The sequence below is a fragment of the Carassius auratus genome, chromosome 19 (assembly GCF_003368295.1).
Source record: "Carassius auratus strain Wakin chromosome 19, ASM336829v1, whole genome shotgun sequence".
Lineage (NCBI taxonomy): Eukaryota > Metazoa > Chordata > Actinopteri > Cypriniformes > Cyprinidae > Carassius > Carassius auratus.
This window is the reverse complement of record NC_039261.1, coordinates 22,243,780-22,269,790: the sequence shown is the minus strand read 5'-3', so window position 1 is coordinate 22,269,790 and position 26,011 is coordinate 22,243,780. Positions and strand designations below refer to the sequence as shown.

Here is a 26,011-nt window from a genome sequence, read left to right as displayed (position 1 = left end):
AGAGAATGCAGCAAACTCAACCTCTGCATGGGTTGTGAGTTTAACATGCATTTGCAATGCAACATGCACCAGTTATACTTTATTTTTCATAAATCCTCCATTTTCTCCAATTATACTATCACAACTCCTCCCCCATTCTAATTATGCCATCATAACTCATTCTCTTCAATCAGTCACAATATTATAACCTCCTCTACATTCCAATAATAACACTATTACTCCTACTCCAATTCCAATCATACTATCATAACTCCTCCTCTCAGTCCTATCATGCTATGCTATAACTAGTCCTTACCTCATTCCATTCATACTATCATAACTCCTCCCCTCATTCCAAACATAATATAAACAAACTTCTCCCTTTCAATCAATCACAATATCATACCTCTTCCTCCATTTAATCATTCTATCATAATTCCTCCCCATTACTATAACTCCTCACCCCATTCCAATAATTTGTTCAAAATTTCTCCCTTCCAACCAATCATAATACCATAATTCCTCCTCCATTTAATCATACTATCAAAACTGCTCCCTTTATTCTGATCATAATACTATAACTCCTTCTCACATTCCAATCATAACTCAGTCCCTCATTCACAACAGACACTCACAAACGCATCAATCCAGTGTAAGTGGATGCAGAAAGAGTGTCTTGGTTGTTATGCCAAGATTCCTATCGGCAGCCTACTGTTACTGCTAGTTTCATGCTTAAAATGTGTCTGCACACCAGGGAGAAGAAAACAGGATGAAAAAAGAGAGAGAGGGTTGTGCTGGGATTGCAGTGTGTAGACCAACAACTACAGTCGCTATTCCCACACACGAGCATCATATCACATGCGTGATGAAATTCCCCATTTCCACATGAGGTGAAATTGAAGAGACCTAAAGCTTTTGTGTTCAGTAATGCATCAGTCAACTTCACAACCTGCTGCCAGATGCATCTCTCTCCACGTGTTTCACACCATAAAGAACCTCTTCTCCACAATCTGAACACCAGCTTGGGTTCAAATCTAGTTAGACACCTTTAATTTCTTCCCTGACACATCGTCAATATTCCTTCTTCCCTTTATTCGGCTCTCTCCCTCTCCTCCAGCGCAGAGTTTGTCCTGTTCTACTCAATTACCCTGTTCGGCTTGCTCCGGTCGAGGTAGAGCGTTAGCAGAAATGATGATGCATTTAAGTCACACACAGTCCAATTCCCTCCAATTAGCAACACACATGTGTAAACACTGCAAACATGCTGTCGAATGAGCTACAATCACCCAGGGGAACATTTCACTCATCAGAGAAAACTTAATGGAGTTATCAGGTAAACGGAATGCTTTAATAATAATAATAATAATCCATTACATTTATATACCGCTTTTCTGCTTTTTGAAGCACTCAAAGCACTCCGCATTGTGATGGGGTATCTCCCTGTCCACCACCAGTGTGCAGCATCCAACTGAAAGTGAAAAGTGAAGTGACATTCAGCCAAGTATGGTGACCCATACTCAGAATTTGTGCTCTGCATTTAACCCATCCGAAATGCACACACACAGAGCAGTGAACACACACACACACACTGTGAGCACACACCCGGAGCAGTGGGCAGCCATTTATGCTGCGGCGCCCGGGGAGCAGTTGGGGGTTCGATGCCCTGCTCAAGGGCACCTAAGTCGTGGTATTGAAGGTGGAGAGAGAGCTGTACATGCACTCCCCCCACCCACAATTCCGTCCGGCCCGAGACTAGAACCCACAACTCTTCGATTGGGAGTCCAACCCTCTAACCATTAGGCCACGACTTCCCCGGGATGTCTGGATGATGTGACGGCAGCCATAGTGTGCCAGAACACCCACCACACACCGGCTTATTGGTGGAGAGGAGATAATGGGGATTGTTAGGAGGCCATAATGGTCAGAGACCAATGAGCAAATTTGGCCATGATGTAGAGGTCACGCCTCTTCTCTTTTCGAAAGCCATCCTGGGATTTTGAATGATCACAGAGAGTCAGGACCTCGATTTAACATCTCATAGTGTCCCCATCACTATACTGGGACGTTAGGACCCACACAGACCACAGGCCACCCTAGTAGATCGCTGGCTTTTTGATTACAGGTATCTTTTAAAATCTAACCACAGTTTGATAGTTTGTTGAGATCTGAAACCCTACCACTCAATGGCTACTTTATTAGGTAAAACCATTCAACAGCTCATTAACATCAATTATCTGATCAGCCAATCACATGGCAGCAACTCAATGCATTTAGGTATGTAGATGTGGTTCAAACATCAGAATGGAAAAGAAATGTCATTTTAATGACTTTGAATGTGGCACGGTTGTGGGTGCCAGGCGGGCAGGCCTGAGTATTTCAGAAACGTCTGATATACAGGGATTTACATGCAAAACATCCCTAGGGTTTCATGAAAATTGTTTGAAAAAGAGAAAACATCCAGTGAACAGCAGTTATAGCCTTGTTGATGCCAGAGGTCAGAGGATAATGGCCAGACTGCTTCCAGCTGACAGAATGGCAACAACTCAAACACTTGTTACAACCAACGTAGAGCATCTCTGAATAAACAACAGTAGCTATGTTTCTATCCAAACATTCAAATTTAACTTGGAAAAAACTAAATATAGCATAAAACCTTTGTGAATAACAATGAGTCAAATATAACAAAATCAGCACTTCTTGACTAAGTGGCAGTAGGAGAAGCCACTTAATGTAAGAATACTTCCAGCAGGATAACACACCAATTCACAAAGTTCAAATAATCTGGTTTCCTGAACATGATAATGATTTCACTTTACTCAAATGTCCTTCAGAGTCACCAGATCTCAATCCAGTAGATAGTAGCACCTCTGGGATGTGGTGGAATGGAAGATTCACATCATGGATAAGCAGCCGACAAATCTGCAGCAACTGCGTGATGCTATCATGTCAATATGACCAAATCTCTGAGGAATGTTTCATTGAATCTGTCACAAAGAATTAAGGCAGTTCATACCTGATACTAGCAAGGTGTGTTACAATCTAATTGACAAGCCTATTTAATAAAAACAAAGTAAAATAAGTTTAATGATATAATAAAAACATCACACGGTATGCACGTCTCAAATGTTTGATGAAATGAGTGTTTCCTGAAGACAGGCCCTCGTTGACTTGACATTCACAAGAGGGCCTTGCTCTCTCTCTCTTTTCTTATGAAATAAGATACATTATGTACTTCTCTCTCACACACATAGCCATGTTTAGCCAGCTCGGTGTGTATCTGATGTTCTCCAAACAGATTATATAACAGATTGGCTTGCGAAACATCAGGTTCTCACAATGCTGTACAGAAACACTTCATTTTCTCACTGATTGCTTATGTTTGAGAATCGCTGATGAGTAACTCTGTCACAAAGATCTGAAAACCATGACGTACTGGACAGGTGTTTTCTGGAGTTTTACTACAGGGTAAACATGAAATTACAACACCACTCTGCTGGAAATCCAACTCTAATTTCCTGGCTCAGCTGGTAGGGTCAACAGTACAAATGCTTTCGATTTAGCTTTTTTTTTTTTTTTTTTAAATCAACACATTTTACTACAAATAAAATCTCAACAGCAATTAGAGTGCAAAATGTGTTGTGCAATATGCTTTATTGTTATTTTTTAATTAATTTAGCTTTTCTGACTGCAGCACTGGAGCTGGCACGAACAAAACATGATGATTTTGTTTTTAAGCATAATCTAAAAATGATTCAAATGGAAGCAAAAACATTTGACCTTCTGTAAAAAGATTAACATTATCAATGGCACTAACTTCCTAATTTAATTTTGAGTGAGCAAGAAATAGTGCAGATCAGTAAAAATTCAATGTTTTAATTAAATAAATAGATAAATACTATTTTTTACAATATTTACAATCTAATTGATAAGCCTATTTAATAAAAACAAAGTAAAATAAGTTTAATGATATAATAAAAACATCACACGGTATGCACATCTCAAATGTTTGATGAAATGAGTGTTTCCTGAAGACAGGCCCTCATTGACTTGACATTCACAAGAGGGCCTTGCTCTCTCTCTCTCTCTCTCTCTCTCTCTCTCTCTCTCTCTCTCTCTCTCTCTCTCTGGTGTGGTTAAACAGATGGTGGGGTTAAATCTGAATGATGTACTACATGTCCCAGGTGATCTCTATGTTTCCTCCTTCTCTCGTCTTGTTTTCACAGCTGGTAAATCAGCAGTGGGGCGACTGTGAAGAGTCTCGCTGGTCTAATCTACTGTGAGAGGCTTATCACTAATCACTAATTACTGCCTCATTCTCTCGCGCTCGCTCGCGCTCAAAGACAAAGAGTTTAGAAGATGTTTAGAGGGCAAAAAGGTGAATAAACATCACACCGCGTTAATTATGTTATCCACAGAAGGGTCAAAAAGTTTCCTTAAAGGAACAGTTCAGGCCAAAATTGGAATAGGACGCTACATTAAGCAAACACGCATGTAGAGCATGCATGTATTATGTTAAACCACAGGCCTTTGTCCTCTATTGAGCGTTCTGCACCAATTCAAAGCTGAATTTCCAGGGCATTCAATGTACATTTATTATGTTTAGCATGTTTTGTACACACCATATGCCATGTGCAAATAATTATGTGTGTCCTATTTTCATGGTCTCCTTATATATAAGGAAAAATGCAAGCCCAAATATAAGCATAAAATCCTGTTGGTCATAAATTAATGTATATGCCACTCTCTATTCAAACTAGATGCAGGCCAAATCGTGGTCTGCAAATGCTTGTGGCTTTGCAACAGACACGGAAGAGATTTCACTGTGTTCTTTTCAAAGATGTAAATGAATCTAATTTTAGGTTGTGACAGTCTTCTTGTCTGGCTAAGAGAACTGAAGAGAACCAAAGGTCCACAGAGACAGAAAACGGCGACGAGAATGAAGAAACCAAACCTCTAAAATAGAGCCGAAACAGGTTAAAAATACCAGCCCGTCTGTCTGAAGAAGCTCAGAGAAAGTGGGACAGAGGACAAAACTGGAGAGTAAAAGAAGAGAGAGGAAGAGAGGTGTGGAAGAGAGAGAAAGAGAGGTGTGGAAGAGAGAGAAAGCTGTCGAAGTCTGATGCTTTGAACGGAGGAGTGATCAATCATGATAATCGCAACCTGCAGAGATGTAAGCTGAACTCTGTAATGTTTCTCTTCATCAGGTGTGGAATGGATTATTTCTGTATTGACAGGAGAAACTTAAACCACACAGACAAGATATAAATTTCTAGATTGAGTTTTTACACTGATAAACGAGCCTGCAACTATGGAGAAATAGGAGAACTAAGAATTGAATCACCGATTTATTATTTAAAAAAAATGTGCATAATAAAATAATTTGAAGTATCTAAAATTACAAAGAAATACATTTTACATTTTCAAGCATGCATTTATTGATTAAAAATAAATTCAATTAAAATTATTCACTGTAAATGCATACTGTACTGTATATTAGTAGTAAAAACATTCATCAGAAATTGAAAGTCATGTTGTGTCTGATGTCTTGAAATTCAGCTGAAAGTTCATTGGTTGCTTGCAAATGGAAAAATAAAGGCAATTGTAAAATATGTGATACAAATTACAACTACAAACTAGAACCTTAAAGAACCATAATAATGCTGGAATTCTACAAGATCCAAACCAAACCGTAAAAGAACCCACACAGATCCACAATAATGGTCAAATTCTACCAGATCCAATCCAAAACCATAAAGAACCCACAAAGATCCAGAACAGTGCTAGACTGAACTAGTACTAGTAGCTAGACTAAACTGACACATAAATGTCAACATTAATTCATTTCATCATGTTATCAATAGACAAATACATTATCAGAAAAAGTCATTTATACTATTTTTTAAAAGACTTGGATTCCTTGGATATCTGACTTTTGAATCTAACATTTTATTTTATTTTATTTTATTTTATGCAAATACAAATTAGAAGCTTGCAGTTTCACATTTAACAATAAACTGTGAATGAATATTTTTTTCAATACTTTTCTGAACTTAAAAAAAAAAAATCTAAATCCACTTAAATGTGTGCTTAAGAGTTACTATAAGGATCTGAAAATAAAAACTGCATTTTCACTGAGAGACAAAACTTTTCAAGTTCTCAAACTTAAAGAAGGGTGAATAAAAACACTTATATTGGCCAGAAGGTACAATTATTGGCCTGTGCTAATAATTCTTAAGTGGTCCAATACTTGCCTAGCTGCTATTACTACAGAAAGAATTAAATAAAAGAAGTTTGCAAACATCAATTATTCAATTCAGTTTATTTGTACAGCACATGCTGTTCCAAAGCAGCTTACAAAGAACAGTGGCTTCACAAAGCCCTCAGAGATCAAGCCAAAGGCGACAGTGGCGAGGAAAAACTCCTAATCAATCTCCTAAGAGGGAATTTCTCATCAGTCGCCGCTATAATTGCTCTTCTCCCCTCTAAATCTAAACTCTCGAGTCGAGTCTCCCGAAGCAGTGCTAACCTTTGAAAAGCAGCAGTCTCAGAACTCGCCGCACTGACATTTCCAAAACAAGCTACTCTGTGGAGGCCTATAGCCGCTCTGACATTCTGTGTGTGTGTGGGGGGGGGGGGGGGGGGGCATATGGTGCTCTACAGAAGAAGGTGATGAGCAGTTTAAATGCTGTCAGACACACTCCCGCACTCCAGGGGGATCTTCCACAGGGATCGCAACCGCACATGTGCAGAGTTTCTGGAGTGCAACATGAGAAGGTAACACACCTGGGAGAATCACACAGAGAAAGCTTTTTCATGAAGAATCATAACTTTTGACCTCTGACCCTTTTAATGGTCCTGTGAGAAAAACCTGTCACCTCGGTCAACATTTCACCTCTGCACTCTCCCCTTCCATTCACACAGGGAACACAGCCTAATTCTAGTGTTCAAATGCCATTATAACCGTTCAATTTCATGTCATGACACTTGACAAATTTTTTTTTTTTTTTTTCATTTATGCTCTTTATACGAATTTTCTACAAAGTTTGTAATATTTCATCTTTGTATGGTGTTTTTTGAATTATATATAATGGTATATGTTTTTGTCATGTAAATCTATTTATGTTTCGGTTGAACCTGTAAAATCTCAATTAGTTTTACTGTTCATTTAACGTGTCAAATTATTTTTTTCAACATATTGTTTGTAGATTGGCTTAATAAAACTGTGTGTGTGTGTGTATAAAGCGAATTAAACTTTAGAAAGCTTAAGTAATGATAATAAATAAAAAAACTAATGAGAATTAGAAACTATAAAATATATATATATAATATTAAAATAACACTGTACTGAAAAAAAAAATGGTGTAGGGTATATAATTAAAAAAATTTCAGAAATTTTCGTTCAGAAATTGCTAGTAAATTTCATAAATAATTACAAAGAAACGGCAAGCAACACATTGGAATGAAATTACCAAGAATATATAGTATATGAAGAGTATATACTGAAATACAATTATATTTTGTATTTATACGTAAAGAAAAAAAAAGCACATCACTTTATTTCGATGTAATTCATGTCTATAGCTCATATGGTACGTATTGAATTAAATACAGAAGTTTAAGCATTTATTTAGATGACTGCTTCTAAACACAATAACAGTATTGTTGCCTCAACCAGCAACATCAATAAATCATTATACCAGGAGTAAGTCAATGATAACAAAAGTCTTGTTCAAAAAGTTGAAGGACACACAACTGCTTGCATTACAATATGAAAACCTACAGATGAAATTGAAACTAAATAATATGGCATCCTTTGTTACAAGTGACTAGCAATGCATTCCAGCCATTCATGCATCCTTAGAGATCCAAACCAATGACCTTGGCATTGCTAGCTGAATGCCCATTGGCATGTTGTCACGGTAATTTCATCTAAAAAAGCAGCAGTGAGACTCATCACATGCTTCCTACAACAAGAAGTAGTTATTTTACATCTTTTTTTTGATGCCAGTTATCAAAATGTCTCCATAAGTACATGCAATATGACTCATGGAAGCACGTGGACCACTGAAAGTCATTGTCAGGTGAGAGTAAATGATGCAGGAATGTTATCCGGTAGTGCTGTCAAACAATTAATCGTGATTAATCGTAATCAAAATAAAAGATTTTGTTTACATGGTATATGTATGCTAAGTATATACTATGTATATTTATTAGGCATATATAAATACATGCATGTAAAAACACATGCATGTATATAATAAAGAAAAATATTTAATGTTTATATACTAAATATATTTATATACCAAATAAAATAGAATAATAAAAATATATTAATGCATATACATTTTCGAAATATATACTGTATGGGTGTTTATTTATATATACATAATAATCAAACCCAGTACACAAATATTTATTAATTTAAACATTTTTTTTATGTGATTAATTGCGATTAATCATTTAGCAGCACTATTATCCAGCATCCAGTACATTATTATAGATAATTATATTCACCCATAGATTATATAAAATTCCTAGCCTTCATGTGTTCACTGAGACTGATCTTAAATGAGTAGGTTCCAAAAACTGATCTGAGACAAGGCCTGCTGTGTCTTTAATATAATTTTATAACAGAAAACCCAGGGTAAACCATCTCTGGATCACCACATATTCTATGATTAAAAGGAAAGCTGGTTTACATATCCCTGGATTACATATTACAGGATCAAAGAAGCTTCAGGACAAGGTATGAGGCAATCTACCAGAGCTCAGTAACACACAGACAATGTTTTATGAATCAAAGAACACAGAAACCTGCTGTATAATGAAGTATGTGTAGGCTCCCCAGAAGACTCCTTATTAAATAATAAAAGCGAATCAGTTTAAGTGTCGGTTAAGCTCATAAAACAGTGCTTGATTTAAGGAAGAAGCTAATGCCTGAGATGCAAAAAGAACAGTGCTAGTCTGGGTGTTATGATTACTGTGACATCTTATCAATAGCAGAAATCCAGCATCATGTTCACCAAGTGTTGAGAGCCAGTACTCATTTTCTGCTAAATGAAATTTATTTAAATTTTGTTTTTGTTTTTTGTTTTTTTGTGGAGGAAACTGACCTTTAAAATGTGACCCATATCAAAAATGGTGGTCTAAACAAAAGACAGCTTAAATTCTCAATATGCTGAGTATAAATAATTTTAAACCATATAATATATATATATATATATATATATATATATATATATATATATATATATATATATATATATATATATATATATATATATATATATTAGGGGTATAACGGTTCACAAAATTCTCGATTCGGTTCGATACGATACACTGGTGTCACGGTTCGGTACGCTTTAAATACAGCAAAATGAAAAAATTGGCAGATAAATTTCCTTGATTTTTTAATAAAATGTTTTATTTATTAAAACTAACAACGTATGTTTTTTTTTCCTTTTTTTTTTACATCGAACAATGATGGAGCTATTCTTTACCCATTTTCTATGGTGTTTTCTTAGCAGCATACTGTATAAAACAAAAACAGCTCCTTATAAAAAAAAAATGAAAATGTTATATTGTTGTAATAGTTATGAACAAATAAAAAGATGTAACTTTTTATATGGAACTCTATAACTCGTTGTATCGAGTGTGTTTTTACTCAATTGGTTCTCTATAGGGCTTATGTTTTTTGGAACAAAACAGGAATTACGGTCTGGCTGAAATGGGCTCGTGAAGGAATATAGTAACGGGGCTCAATTACATAAAGCATGTTCTTAAAACCTTTTCCACTATAGGCGCTCGCTCACTCAGTACACTAGTTCGCTAGTGTACCCTATTGTCATGTAGATGCGACATACCGTTGTTTTTTTATCCACCACTCTCTTGCCATCACCATTGCTTACAGGGAATCCAAAGTGCACCCAAACACCAGACCTGTTTGTTATTGGAGGATCTTCTATTTCTGGTCTGTTAAACGCATTGGCCACCGTGTACCGTGCATGAACTGCTCTCTCACTCAGCGCGTTGGTGGTTTTTTTCTACTTCGGGGGTGTCAGGGGCGTTGCCTGTTACGTCGTTTGGGTTATTGGGCTACCTTGTTGAACGCATATCATTATATTTCACTTTTTTTTTTAAATTTAATTAATTAGTCCAACGAACCGTTCGATACATAACGCATATATATATATATATATATATTGAATTGAAACACAGTACTGTTTACATCCTTTTAATGTTAGTATTTAAAAAAAAATATGTATATATATATATATATATATATATATTGAATTGAAACACAGTACTGTTTACATCCTTTTAATGTTAGTATTTAAAAATTGAATGAATAATATATATTTAATTAAACTTAAGTCTTTGTTCGATAAAACTGATTAACTGTAAAAAAACAAACAAAAAAAAAACACCTTAAGTATTTAAAAACTGATCACTATATAGATATATAATGCTATTTCACTGGTAGGTCTTTCAGGGTGGCCTGCGGAGGGGAGGTATCCAAAACACATTAACTGGTCACTGGGGTTCCTCAGGGATCAGTTCTTGGACCCCTTCTCTTCTCCATAAACACTACATCGGTGTGTCCCATCAAATAGGCACATGGCTTCTCCTACTACTGCTATGCTGATGACACTCAGCTCTATCTCTCATTTCAAGCAGATGATCCAATTGTAGCTGCACAGATCTCAGGTTGCCTGGCGGACATCTTAGCATGGATGAAAGAATATCACCTACAGCTCAACCTGGCAAAGACTAAGCTTCTTGTCTTCCCTGCCACTCCAACTCTACAACATGATTTCTCCATCCAGCTAGACTCTTCTACAATTTCCCCATCATCTTCGGTTAGAAATCTTGGTGCAATCTTTGACGACCAACTGACCTTCAAAGACCACATTGAAAATCTTGCAGGTTTGCACTGCACAGCATCAGAAAGATCAGGCCCTTTCTAACCGAGCATGCTGCACAATTTCTTGTCCAGGCCCTTGTCGTTTCTAGGCTGGACTACAGCAGTGTTCTTCTGGCTGGACTTCCATAAAGCACAATAAAACCATTATTCAGAATGCAGCAGTACGACTGGTCTTCAACAAGCCTAAAAGATCCATGTTACACCTCTCTTTATCTCCTTGCACTGGCTACCGGTTATTGCTCACATCAAGTTCAAAACATTGATGCTTGCATATAGAACAGCCGCAGGCTCAGCACTTGCCTATTTCCACTCACTATTACAGATATACATCCCCACCAGAAGTCTGAAATCCGCTAGTAAGCAACGCCTCGTGGTACCTTCAAAGAGAGGCTCAAAATTACATTCCAGAGCATTCTCTTTCACTGTTCCTGGCTAGTGAAATGATATTCCCTCCCCTATCCGGAATGCTGAATTTCTGACAATTTTCACAACTAAATAAAAAATAAAAAGTTTTCTTTCTCTTTATTTATTCCTTCTCTTTCTAGCTTGTACTTACAATGCCAAAACAATGCCTAAAACCAATGCCGAAAATGCGGTATTACATTGCCTAAAACTTAGCTCTTTATGAAGAATCGCTTTATGTATTCCCAATTGTAAGCCACTTTGGATAAAAGCATTTGCAGAATGACTAAATGTACAAACCCGATTCCAAAAAAGTTGGGGCACTGTACAAATTTTGAGTAAAAAAGAAATGTAATAATTTACAAATCTCATAAACTTATATTTTATTCACAATAGAACATAGATAATATATCAGATGTTGAAAGTGGGAAATTTTGAAATGTCATGCCAAATATTGGCTCATTTTGGATTTCATGAGAGCTACACATTCCAAGTTGGGACACGTAGCAATACGATGCTGGAAAAGTTAAATGTACATATAAGGAACAGCTGGAAGACTAATTTGTAACTTATTAGGTCAATTGGCAACATGATTGGGTATAAAAAGAGACTCTCGGCGTGGCAGTGTCTCTCAGAAGTCAAGATGGGCAGAGGATCACCAATTCCCCCAATGTTGCGGTGAAAAATAGTGGAACAATATCAGAAAGGAGTTTCTCAAAGAAAATTGCAAAGAGTTTGAAGTTATCATCATCTACAGTGCACAATATCATCCAAAAATGAAGGCCCTTAGATGGCACTGTATCATATACAGGAATACTACTGTAATGGAAATCAGAACACAGGCTCAGGAATACTTCCAGAAAACATTGTTGGTGAACACAATCCACCGTGCCATTTGCTGTTGCAAGCTAAAACTCTATAGGTCAAAAAAGAAGCGATATCTAAACATGATCCAGAAGCGTAGGTGTTTTCTCTGGGCCAAGAATCATTTCAATTTGACTCTGGCAAAGTGGAAAACTGTTCTGTGGTCAGATGAATCAAAATTTGAAGTTCTTTTTGGAAAACTAGGATGCCATGTCACCCGGACTAAAGAGGACAAGGAAAAACCCAAGTTGTTATCAGCGCTCAGTTCAGAAGCCTGCATCTCTGATGATATGGGGTTGCATGAGTGCATGTGGCATGGGCAGCTTACACATCTGGAAAGTCACCATCAATGCTGAAAGGTATATCCAAGTTCTTGAACAACATATGCTCCCATCCAGACCACATACTGCATCAATTAAAATGACAGATTTTCTCAGTTTTAACATTTGATATGTCATCTATGTTGTATTCTGAATAAAATATTGAAATTTGAAACTTCCACATTATTGCATTCTGTTTTTATTCACAATTTGTTTGTAAAAAATAGATTTATATATATATAAAAATGTTATTTGTCCAACTTAAGACACTAATTCTGTTCTGTTGTAAGGTATTCTATTAATCTATTTTAGAAAACAAGAGCATATGTTGTATGTCAACACCCACTAATTATGAGTCAAACTGTCCCTCACATGACTCAGGTGTTTATAAGGACTTCACTGGTACACAGTTTCAACTGACCCTGACATACAACACTAAATGTCTCCTTTCAAAGTAAAAAGCCACATAAAGGAGTGATTCATTAGCTAGATGGACACTACTCTCTTTTGGACTTTCAAAGCTGCCCCCTACATTAGCCTGAACGATTTCCAATGCAACAGAGCTCCAAATCCAGCTCTGTGAAGACTAACACAAACTCTTTGGTTCGATACAGAGAGGTGAACATTGACCTACATTGTGAATAAACTCTCTTGTTCAGATATAATTTCACCTGCACTCGGAGAGATGGCCTTTCCACGGACAAGACTCAGATGGCTCAGCCTCCACAAAACACACACACACACACACTTACTTCGGTGCCTGATTGTTGTAGTTGTTGTCATATGAGTCATATCCCTGGTCATCATAGGCTGTTCCATATCCATCATCGTATTCCTATGAAAAAAAAAAAAATGTATACTATAAATATCTACAAACCATTTTATACAATATAAAGGTGTTTTAAAAAAACGACTTTAAAAAATCCTGAATGAATCAAATTGAATTGTAAATACAATTACACTTTATACATGTACAATTCAAATACAATTCAATGTTCCTGAATGAGTCAGTGTTTTGAAACATTCATTTAACTACATTATTCAAATACAAAGACTCCTTTTTAGTTACTGAATGAATCCATGTTTCGGACAAATCAGTTGATAGAAAGATTCACTTGTTTTGTTTACAAATGAATTACTGTTTTGAATGAAACAGTTGATTGGAAGAGTCACTTGTTTTGTTCATCTGTGTTTAGTTAAGTTACTGGATGAATCAGAGTTTTGAATGAATTAGTTGATTTACAGATTCAATGACTCACTCAAAAAGATAATCGTTTGTTTTGTTCATGAATGAACTAATGTTTTGAGCAAACCATTTGATTGAAAGATTCAATGACTCACTCATGAAGATAGTTACTTTTGTTGTTCATGAATGAATCCATGTTTCGGACAAATCAGTCGATAGAAAGATTCAATGATTTACTCAAAAAGAGAATCACTTGTTTTGTTCATGAATGAATTGATGTCTTAAACAAATCAGTCAATTGAAAGATTCAAAGACTAACTTATGGAATGATATTGCGGACTTTATTCAAAAGGAATTGCAAATTGTATTTGCAATTGCGTTTTCAATTTGTGAACGCATAAAATGTGACATAATGCAAATGCAAATCGCGCATTACCGTTTTCATTTTCAAATAAGCGAACGCACAGTGTCTGCCAAATTTTAAATGGAAATTCAAAGTCCATTTGTAAAGTAAATAGTGAAGAATATATATCTATTTACATTGCACATAAAGAATGTGATGTTATATATAACATTCTTTCGGTTCAATGAAAAAGAAAAACATTTACTTCATATCTGTGTAGATACAGTCTAGAAGAGTGGTCTGGGGAGAAAGCTTTGTATTGTGAACTTTAGATTCTACATAATATATAATATATATAATATATATATTTAAAAAATCTGTTTTCCTTGCTATGAAAGGTGTTAAAATCAAGTATAATGCAGGATTCTGGAATGATGGACAGTCTCCATAGGACATACTGTACTTCATCAGGGTCAAGAGATACATTCTGATGATGAACCATTTTGAGTCGTCCTGAATCCACACACACTCCCAAACTCTGCTTAGAGGTTAATCTGCTCGGCTGAACCCCAGCTGACATTAATACTCCATATATCTAGAGCAGAAATAGCAGAGAGCTGTGCATGAAAACTGAAAAGCAGCTCTTCACTTAAAATGAAAGGTTGTGAAAGTGCTTCATTAAGTCGAGGGCTGATATGATTTTGACACTGTAATTAACATCGCATAATAACCCTTTAAGAGTGGATAATGAAACATCATGGGAGTTAATATCTAATGTCGCTATTATTGTGACATATCACAGATTGCTTTATGACATGCATGGCTTTGTGGCCTGTTGCCTCGTAAAGCCCAGTGATATGTTTATGAAGACTCGTCTATGAAATGTCACCAGAGGTCAGAAAATCAAGCTGGAACTTTTTAGAAATTTATTTTTATGTAGGCCAACATGGACTTTGCACTGCTTTTCTTATATTTTCTGTGCTGATTGTTGGGGAAAACTTGTTGAATTTATATACACATGGTAAAATGTGCAAATTTTCAGCATTATTATTATCACATGATGATCCTTCAGAAATAATTATAATATACTGATTTGCTGCTCAAGAAACATTTATTATTATTATCAATGTTGAAAACATTTTTGCTGCTTAAAATTTTTTTGGGAAAACCACAATACATTTTTCACAATACATTCTTTTTTCATAACACTGTACATTTTATTGCAACACTGTACATGTTACTACTCATATTTAAAACGATATTTTGAATGTTATTTCAAAGAAAACTACTTTGTTTAGTCATTTTTATTAAAATAGAACTGAATATTAGTGCTGTCAAACGATTAGTCATGATTAATTGCATCCAAAATAAAAAAAAATATTTACATAATATATGTGTATATTGTGCATATGCATTATGTATATATAAATACCAACACACACATGTATATATTTAAGAAAAATATATTATTTTTATATATTAAATATATTTATATATGATATAAAATATAAGAATATAAATGTGTGTGTATGTTTATGTATTTATATATACATAATAAATATAAACAGTACACATACATACGTATATTATGTAAACCAAAACTTTTATTTTGGATGCGATAAACAGTACACATACACATATTATGTAAACCAAAACTTTTATTTTGGATGCGATTAATCTTGATTAATAATTTGACAGCAATATTAAATATATACATTTGCTCAGCCTCTGAAACAAATTTTCTTTTCAGATGACATCATCAAGCCCCTACCCTCCAACCACATGTGCTTTTCACTGTCCAATCAATACCTGGTGCATTAAATCAAGCTCCACCCTTTATTTTGAGCATCATGTTTCATTTCATAATGTCACATTACACAGTACAAATGTTGATTTCAAGCAAAACTCAACACACCTACGCAGTCAAATGATCTCAGATATTCTCACAGAAGTCAAACATCAAAGCCTAGTTCTTTCATTGCTGTTCTCCTAGTAATTTAGGATAAATGTCCTCCAATAAAAGGCTCCGACCCCTCGTCACTGCTCCAACATATCCAGCTCAGTTCCAAATCCATTTGCCCTCAATTCACATTTGTAAAATCCTCCTCAACTAGGAAAACAAAGACGCAAAAACCTTCTCATCACACACCCTGCTGTCTTAGAGCGGCATTACTGTCCGATCAGAGGCATGCCACTGCCAGAGCACTCTATTCACTTTCATCTTTAATCCACAAGCAAAGTGACATTTAAAATGAGTTCTATAATGAAGTTTACTTGAAAAAGAAATTGAAAAACAGACAAAAAGAGAAGTTTTGCTGTTGATGTCGTTAATGTTGAAAAAAAGAATAAATAAATTAAAAAGTGTCTTGCTCAGGGACACATTGGTGTCTCACAGTGGATTTGAACCCAGGTCTCTCACACCAAAGGCATGTGTCTTATCCATTGCACCAACACCACTATGTGGAGCTTAACTATGTGTCCCTAGGACTCTCTTTTGTTTTGTGTCCTATAATGACTTCTTTCTTTTCAGATTATTTTCATAGGCAGTATTAGGGGTGTGACGGTCAGTATATAACCGTGAGACCGGCGGTTATAGTTGAACACCGTCATTAGAACTCTATAACCGCCAAAACCGTGTCATTAAAATATTTTTTACAAACATTTTTTATCAAAAATTATTTTCATTTTTTAGATAGGATCATAAGATGCTCAATATATCGGGAGACATGGTTTTAACCACTTAATGAAGTTTTGTAAATCGTCAGACATCTTAATTTTAATAAATGCTTGAGGTTGGCTGCAAAAGGGGGTCAGTCCCATAGACTCCCCATGTTAAAATGCCCAATATTAAAGCAAAAAAAAACATGTTTACAGCCTGGTGCAAAAAAAGATTTTGGTCTAAATAGCTAATTTTGCCCTTCGTGACAACTGTGAGGGGGATGAATTTTTTTATAACTCATCCGTTTCAATTATATTAAGCCTTAAAGTTCTGCATAATTAAGGGCATTGCCACTTGAGTGACAGGTAGTTTGCCGCTGCTGACACTGCCGTCGCACTAAGTGGGCGTGGCTTCAGCAAGTAGCTCCCGCCTTTTTGCCCATTTTTGATTGCCCAGGAGAGTCGCTCGGTGATGCGCTGCCAAGATGGCGATGGCTCACTCTGCACACTTTAGGCTTCAAAAACACACTTCAGGAGTCTACGGGTGACGTCACGGACACTAGGTCCATGTTTTTATACAGTCTATGGAGAAAACCCATAGTGATATCAGATGTTTGGGCACCCCCATATAGGCAAAATGGCATGATCATAACAACCTGCGAATATTCGACTGTGAGATTAGTGGTCGAATCAGGCTCCTCCTATCGAAGCATCGAATCGTCGACTATTCTGGATCACCCCTAATATATTATATATATTATATATAGTTGACTAATGGCTTGAATGACTACTGACAACTGTTTGACTAGAAATTTAAGAAAATGTTAATTAAGAAACAAATATTTAAGATACAGTGTCTGAAAACAATTCATAATATCTTAATTCTAAATAATAATACAAAACAGTAATAATGCTAATATATAGGTATGTGTGTGTGTTTGGGTACATTTTTCTTTAGAAAATGTGAGTGGTGCTTGGTGCTGAAAGACTGTATGGTTGCTAGGCAGTTGCTAAGTTGTTCTGAGTAATTTCTAAGCACTTTCTATGGTGTTCTGGGTTGAGGATGTGAAGGTGCAGGTTCAAATTCATCCTGTGTAATGTTTTGATCTCACCACCCTGGTCCTCCCACCAATAATTTATTGTCTATCAATAAAAAATGGCCTCGGCCCATGAAATCAAATTAGGCCAAAAAGGAAACTGAAATGAATTTGAAGAAAAGATATAAGAACTGAACCTCCCAGAAAACCTGGAGCTCCACAATGTTTCAAAGGGATTTCAGTTCCTCTCCAGAATAGATCACCTCAGATCTCGACCGCTGCGCTGTGCTGGTTCCAGCTCAAATATTTGATGAGAAGCCTAACAGTTGAATTTCCTTCCATATCCAAAAGGAAATAAGTTGAAATCAAAGCAAAATGAAGGGTTGTAGAATTTGAACCTTTTAATAAAAACACTCAACGGTGAGCAACTCGTCTTCCTTGCAAGCTGCAACAGGACCAGACTCACTCGGCTATTTATAACTGGAGATATTTCCATTGTGCCGTCTCGGCTGACAGTGATCTCTATCTGCAGCATTATGAATATATCATAAGGTAAAAACCTCTCGTATTCTGAAAACCCCAACTCCATTACTTTGGCAGATTAGTTATGAACGGCTTTATGCACTGATCAAATAAATTAGTCTGGTTGAAAGTGAAAACAAAACCAGGTTGTGTGTGAAAATGAGACTTTCTTGAAGAAGGGAAACTCATTCCCAGGCTGCTGCTGTAAAGCAGTTGAAAGCTGCTGACAGCCGCTGTGCCATTTTGATCAGCTCAGGTTTGATGAAGTCTGTCAACGCTTGCACAAGACACTGAAATTAGACGTGTACACATCACACTCCGAGCGCAGAGAAAATGAAATCTCAGTTCGAACGGCACGTCAAATCTTTTTCAAATGTGGTTGTACTTACAACGTCTGGGCTTTGTATGAAAGAGAAAACAGATCTCTCTGGGGCGAGAGACTGCTGGTGGTTTGTTTGGTAAACTTCTCGCTAAGCTGAGGCTGTCGTTAGTGAGCGACGAGCATCTCTGCTACAGATGGATCAAACTCATTTAAACGCCGCGTGTGAAGCGGAGACTCTTTCAGGTTTGGGCTTCATTAGACAAGGAGAAAACTCTCCACAATGTCATGCCCTTTAAACAAGCATAAAAGGAACATGAAGCGCGCTATCAAGTTCACTATCAGTTCACAAAGTAAGCACATAATTAATTCTAGGGAAATTACTAAGAAATAAAATAGCTGTAATAGTAAAAATATCAAAAGTGGCAGTATATTTGTAATGCTACAAAAGATTTATATTTAAAATAAGCAGTTTACTTGAACATTTTATTCTTCAGAGAATCCTGAAGAAATGTATTTAATGTATTAAATGTAAAACCGTAGTTAGTATATATTACAAAAGTTACGTGGTCATGAGATTAGCATATTATTTGTTTTTGAAAGATCTGTAAAAAAATCTAAATAAATCAATAAAAAACATTATAATAATTTGCATTATATTAATTATTAAATATTTTATATATCTTTATATTCTGAATACATATCTAAATGTTTAATTTTATTGACATTTAACAACAATTTCAAGTTTGCATTTCAGCTTTGCAATTAAAGAAATAAATTACATTTTAAAATATATTATAATAATGTACGAATATATTTCATAATATTACTGCTCTTACTTTTTTTTTTAAACAAAATAAATGCAGCCATAGTGAGCAGAAGAGACTGAGCCAAACTTTTTGATATATCAGTTCCTAATATTATGATTTAGATTTAATTTTTGAGTCTTAATTTGTCAAAACATTTTTAAGTATTCAAGAATTACTTTATTGCATTTCGATTTATTCATTTAGCAGACACGTTTATCCAAAACCACTCACAATTTGAGAATATATCAAGTGATACATCTCCAGGGTCGGCGCCAGGACATTCAAAACGAGGGGGCCTCGTTGTGTCACTGGGGGGGCATAACTCCACAGCTGATATATTAAAAAAAAAAACACTTAAAATGTATATTACATTTGAAAATTTTTAGCATTATTGCACCATATACATCAACCTATAGACTTTCAAATATCAAAATATCAGGTATTCATATGTATTTGTGTACAAAATGACATAAAAATACATTTTCCTATTATATTTTGCCTGGAAACGCTTCCAACACGTGCGTGTGTCGCGGTAAAAATAGGCGTCGGTTCTATTTCTAGCATGCACGCGTTTTCCGCGCGGCTCAAGCCGCGTCTGAGACGCGCGTCTCACGCAGGCGGTCTGTATGCTCTAACCTGTTAACATGGGAGCCGATTTAAAAACCAACACGCCACGCTACTGAGACGCTTGCGCCACGCATCCAGTGTGTCGCCGGCCTGAAGGTGGTGTGCTGACTAGAGGTGAGGGGGCACGGTAACCTAGGTGGCCGGGCCAGGCCCCCTGGGGCCCCCTCCTGGCGCCGACCCTGTACATCTCAAAGAGGAAAATAGACACTAAAGTGCTTGTCATAACAAGTTCAAATACAGTGCATACAAGTTAGACAGAGAAAGATGAAAGACAAGATAAATGTTTTTTTTTTTTTATGAAGTCAGATAGTGACGAAAGAGGTGAGTTTTCAACTGTTGCAAGTAACACAACATAAACAGTAATGTGTTGTGTGCAAGTACACAACAGATACAGAAACAAAGTCTTAAGCAAACACTCAGGCACTCGGTCTGCTCTGCTGACTGATCGCTTCTCCCCTTTAATATTCATAAACTGCTCTGTGACATCACAACCACCACATATGTCCACCCAAAACAAAGTTTCCCCACAACTTTTTTTTTTTTTTTCTGAGTTGGTTCATATCACTTTCCCCCTTTGTTACATCAGCAGAGGAGCTTTCAAAGGTTTCTGTAACAGCAGCGGGCGACCTGTTTTCAATCTCACCTGCGCTCTAATTCTGAGCGTGCGATTGACATTGCGGCTGTTTATTGGTGCTGCCAGCTGGGGTCTCGGCGGTGAGTCTATCAGAGCGCTGCTGGCCGGAGCTCAGGTAAGCAGTGTGCAGGAGAGAGCTCTATTAGAGCCCAGTAAAGCCATGTAATCACATTACATTTGCCTCCTCCAGCCCGGTGCCAGAAACGCAAGGCCACATTAGAGACACAGAGAGACCCAGACAAACTCAATCATGTTTAGCCTCTCTCTTGCACACACACACACACACACACACACATACACAGAGAGAGAGAAAGAGTAGCTTTACTTACAGTAAGAGTAGCTTTACTTACAGTAGCTCAATGAGGGTCCAGACTATTTTCTTTATATAAAATATATTTACAGTGACTACAGACTAACCCTAAATGATGTATTTCACAATATATGATGTCTATTACTAGTATTATTAGTATTTTATTAACATGAATACATATTAATACATACTATAAATGCAGTAATACAAGTAAACATTTATTACAAATAAATTTATAATTAAAATAATATTTTTTTATAATAATAAATTAAATGAAAAATAATAGTAAAGACATCAGGGTGAACTCTTTTCACTTGGTCCAGTAAGCAAATACTCAGAACACCCTAGCAACCATTCAGAACAAAAGGTGAGAGTACTGCAGAAAGACATTGAGAAAAGCTGTGTGTTCCAGAATAGACTGAAGTCAGGCGTCGCTCTGATAACTCAACGTCTTGGGTGAAAGAAATCCTTGATCTCTTACTATCATCAGAGCTTCGCATCAGTGTTTGAGGGTCTCCAAAACACACACGTTACATCAGACATAATGAGAACATCGACACGCTTAAGAGACACACGCTGATACTACAGTCTGAATGAGAGACAGAAGCTCCCCAGGTGAGCGTTCTGCTAGAACAGACACAATCGGCTGAGAGACAGGTTGTTAGGAGATAAGACCTGCCCTTAGATGCCACGAGACCTCACACACACACACACACATGTTTGTTTTTGTCAAAAGTGGGGACATCCCATAGGCGTAATGGTTTTTATAATGTAGAAACTGTATATTCTATCGCCCTTCACCAACCCTAACCCTAACCCTCACAGGAAACTTTGTGCATTTTTACTTTCTCAAAAAAACCTAATTCTGTATGATTTATAAGCGTTTTGAAAAATGGGGACATGGGTCATGTCCTCATAAGTCACCCTCTCCTTGTAATACCTGTGTCATACCCATGTCATTATACAAAGTTGTGTCCTGATATGTCACAAAAACATGCCCACACTCATGCATGGCTTTTTTGACTAACTCCATCCCCCCTGCTCATATCTACTCCAGTCGCTGGGTTTTCTGGCACATTTCCTAGTTTCACAGGTCTGCCAAGATGCTCTGAGTGTCTAGACTCTCTCAGAATACTGAACATCTAACAAATATGAACATGCAATTTACAGCACACCAACACTATGAAGGAATATTGTTCTTGCCTTCTTGCCATTTTTAGCAATAGCATTTACAGAGAAAAGACAGGAACTCTATATTTAATTTAGAATTTAGTGTTTGATGACTTCAATTTAAATTTCTGTATATTTCTGCTGAAGGGCATAGGTAAATATGACATTCATTATAATGGGTTTATGTGAAGATTGTTTTAAGTTCAATAAATCTAAGTCTAATATCTGTTAAAATTGATAGCTGTATTTTATTGTATATTTAAACATTTTGATGTTAGGTGGGATTAATAGCGATTCATTTCAGAAAAATGTTGCGATTGATTTGTTTTTTGCTTTTTTTATCGACTGACAGCATGTGTGTGTGTGTGTGAATGTTTTTTTTTTTCACTCGTTTTATAACAATAATTACATTTTCTATTGCCAAAAAGAAAGTAATTACATTAACTCCTGCTGTATGAATTTGTCAAGCTAAATTCATCGCACATAAACACACATACACACAACGACAGCACCAATGAACTCGAAGATGGATGAGCGCATTTCACTCATACCGTCTCACTTTTAAGACTACACATAAAACCCAAACTACACATGTGGTTTAGAGTGGCTCGTGAACTAGACAGCTGCCCAAGACTTCAGGAACATCCTGCACTGCTGGATTAATAAACTTGCGCTGGTCACACAGAGCTAAACAACATCACACTCGTGTCGACTGCAATTAACGTGTGGCTTCTGACATGGAGATCAAACTGAGAGAGGATGGAAGTCATAAATACTGAGCTACCATGGGGCTCGGGCCAAATTTGCATAAACAGAACTGATTTATGGGTACTGGGGTAGTCAGACTGAAACTAGGAGGCGGAAGTGTGCACCACATTATCCGTTTAATGGAATTTCATGCTCTGTCTCTCGCTTATATGATAAGGAATGTTTCTCTCATTAGATATAATACTTCTGCAAGTTTCAGAAGCAGTGACTGGAGGTTAGTGCACATGCTCCAGTCACATCTAATTGTGCAATACATCGATGTAAATGCACAAATGAATGCGAGTTGTTTACACATCTCAGAAGTATCGACAAATACAAAAAAGGTACTTGTATAATTTCAAAGCAAGTGTTTCGGTATTCATTTGCACATTTAATTACAGATAGTAAAACGGCTGTGTGTTTATCTGTGGACCGAGCTCACAAAATATATACTACATATATTTGTATAATTTAATGTGTGAATTTCAGGTAGGTTTTCATATATATTCTTAAAGATTACATATATTTTATACATCATATATTATATTTTTTCCAAATAATTCAGATCAGTCTACAAACTTGCATTTACAAAGCAATGCATTGTGCAAATATATTTATTATTATATATTATGATATATAGTCAACAAAATAATAATAATTCTGATTATTAACAAGCATGTACATGACAAAATAGTTGGATATAGCCATGTGGTGTGCATAAATATTCTTATATATTATATTTGAAATATTTTCCCCAAATAATTCAGATGGATCTACCAACATCTATACATGGATTATTTTTTTTCAAAATTCTTAATAATTGTGCTTATTGAAAAGCATATGCAAGTCAGTATTGTTGATACAGCCATTTGGTGTTCATATATAGTATAATAATAATTCTGATTAAAAAGCACATGGAAGACAAAATATTATTCATACAACAATGCAATGTTCATATATATTTTTATATGTTATATATGTGATAAATAGTATTTTCCAAATAATTATGATCAATTCACAAACATTTATAACCAGTTTTTTTTTCATTCATTAACAATTCTGCTTAATAAAAGCATGTGCATTACAAAATATTATTATTTGATATGAGCATATATTTTCTTACTACATATTATACATTATATACATAGTATATTCTATTACTATTTCAGTCTTTCTACTTTAAAATGTAATGTTTCACTTAAAGTGTTACTGTTTCTATATCTAAATTTTATTCGCTGTACTATACTTTCAACACAATGTGTCAAAAGCCCCCTTAAGAAAAGAAAAAAAAGAAAAAGAAGACATTTCCAGTTGAAGACCCGAGGCTCAGGAATACGTTTTGTGTCGGCACTTACTGAGTAACAACTCTCACATGGGTCTGCATGTCACTAAAGTACTTCAGCATGATAAAAAAGCGGCATGGACAGAATGAAACTCCTAAACGGAGGAGCCCATAGGCAAACCTATGTCTCTATTGAGAACACAAACCTGTGATTTGTGTTTGGTTTGAGAAACATCACACTGGATGCAGCATTCATAACACAACACTGGTGACAAAGAAAATCATTTCAGCACTCGACCAGAGGAGAGATAGCAACCGCAACCGGCTCTGTAATAATGAGGCTAAACCAAAGTGACAAGCGGTTTTGATTGTGGAAGCAGAGGTTCTGTGATACAGACCGGGATAATACATGCTGTAATGCTATTATTGCAACCTTCCGCAGAGAGTGAGTCAGGTATCAGAGCAGCCCTCTCGAGAAAGAGACAAACGGCCGATGCAATTACTTCAAATTAATGACTTACACAAGAGCGGGTGGATCCGCCCTCCACGGCCCACAAACACGCTTCAAATCAGATTCTGTGTCTTTAAAATGTATTTTGGCTTATTGATTTGCAGTAATCTGATCAAGATGTTTTCAAATCGCATAAGACACATGTTAACGCTGACCTCAGTTGATTCTCAGAGAGAGATATGTGGTCACGATTGGGTAAGATATATTAATCGTGTACTGGTTTGATATCTTTTCTTGCCAGAGTAATTGGAAATCAAATGTGATTAGTTGATTCCTGTAAGGTCATACACTGAGAGCGGATGGGACTGGCTGATCTCTGTAAATCTGAAAGGTGAGAGGGGATATGATTGGCTGATGACATTTTTCCTCCACAAAGATCTCCGTAATTTCCTATGAAATGTCTTGAACTCTTTGGCCCTCAGGTCAAAGAAGATCTGAACTCAGAAGATCTTTTTGTTTCCAATACGATCCTGACGGGGAACATCTAAACATTGATTCTCAGCGACAGCTTCAGATTTATCATCCCACAGATGTTTTTGTTTCAGACTCCTGCACAGATGCATGTATCCAGGCCGTGGAAACGATAGGGAACAGCTGGCGACTGAGTCGTTTCCTCTGACCCCAGCACATTCGAACGGCGGCCCCCTAAATAAACCTGTCAGATGTGGTTAGATATGGGCACTGCAGGGCAGAGTGCCAACACCACCCACCTCTTAGGACCCACCATCTGTTAAATATTCCACATGCGAGCCAGAAGACCTCTGAGACACGCAACATCGAGAGGGGCTGGCAAACATTCAGATAAGCTCAATGTATCTGAAGTGGTTGTTTTGCAGCTCTCTCTGATAAAATAAAACTCAAAGCAGTGGAAATCTATAACAGTGTCAGAAGCAGGCAAGCAAATAAGACCATTTTCCAGATAATCACAAAGAAAAACCAGTAAATCAAGCAGATTAAATGATTTAGGGTGTCTCCGATAGACAGACGCACTATGTACTGTTCCATTACGACTGACAAATGAGATCAGCGTCATAAAGCATTCATTTCTGTGAGAGCCTTGGAAAGCTATTGAGTTTGTTTTATAACATTTATCGATATGATAAATGTCAACAATAAAACACTGGCTATTATAGACATATATCACAGATCACTCTTTCTGTAAAGAGTGGTACTAAAATTACAGTAAATGTTCAAATAGAGTAAGTGTCATGCTTATGTTGCTTTTGCATGCCTGGTGGCACCAAACTGTAAAAAATAAATTAAATTTATAATTTTAGAGATTTTTATTTATTTATTTTTTATTTGGAAAGATATTTGCAAAAACATTTTAGGGTTAAAAAGAATAAACTTAGTTAACTATAAAGCAG

The 26,011-nt window shown here is 36.3% G+C and overlaps 1 protein-coding gene across 1 annotated transcript in view; it reads right to left on the bottom strand.

Annotated features, from left to right (window-relative positions):
* khdrbs3 (KH domain containing, RNA binding, signal transduction associated 3) overlaps positions 1–26,011 on the bottom strand; it is a 132,414-nt gene that overhangs the window by 6,151 nt on the left and 100,252 nt on the right. The window contains exon 7 of the mRNA XM_026289522.1: positions 13,242–13,324. Coding sequence (XP_026145307.1) covers positions 13,242–13,324 — 83 coding nt within the window. The remainder of the gene's footprint in view (positions 1–13,241; positions 13,325–26,011) is intronic.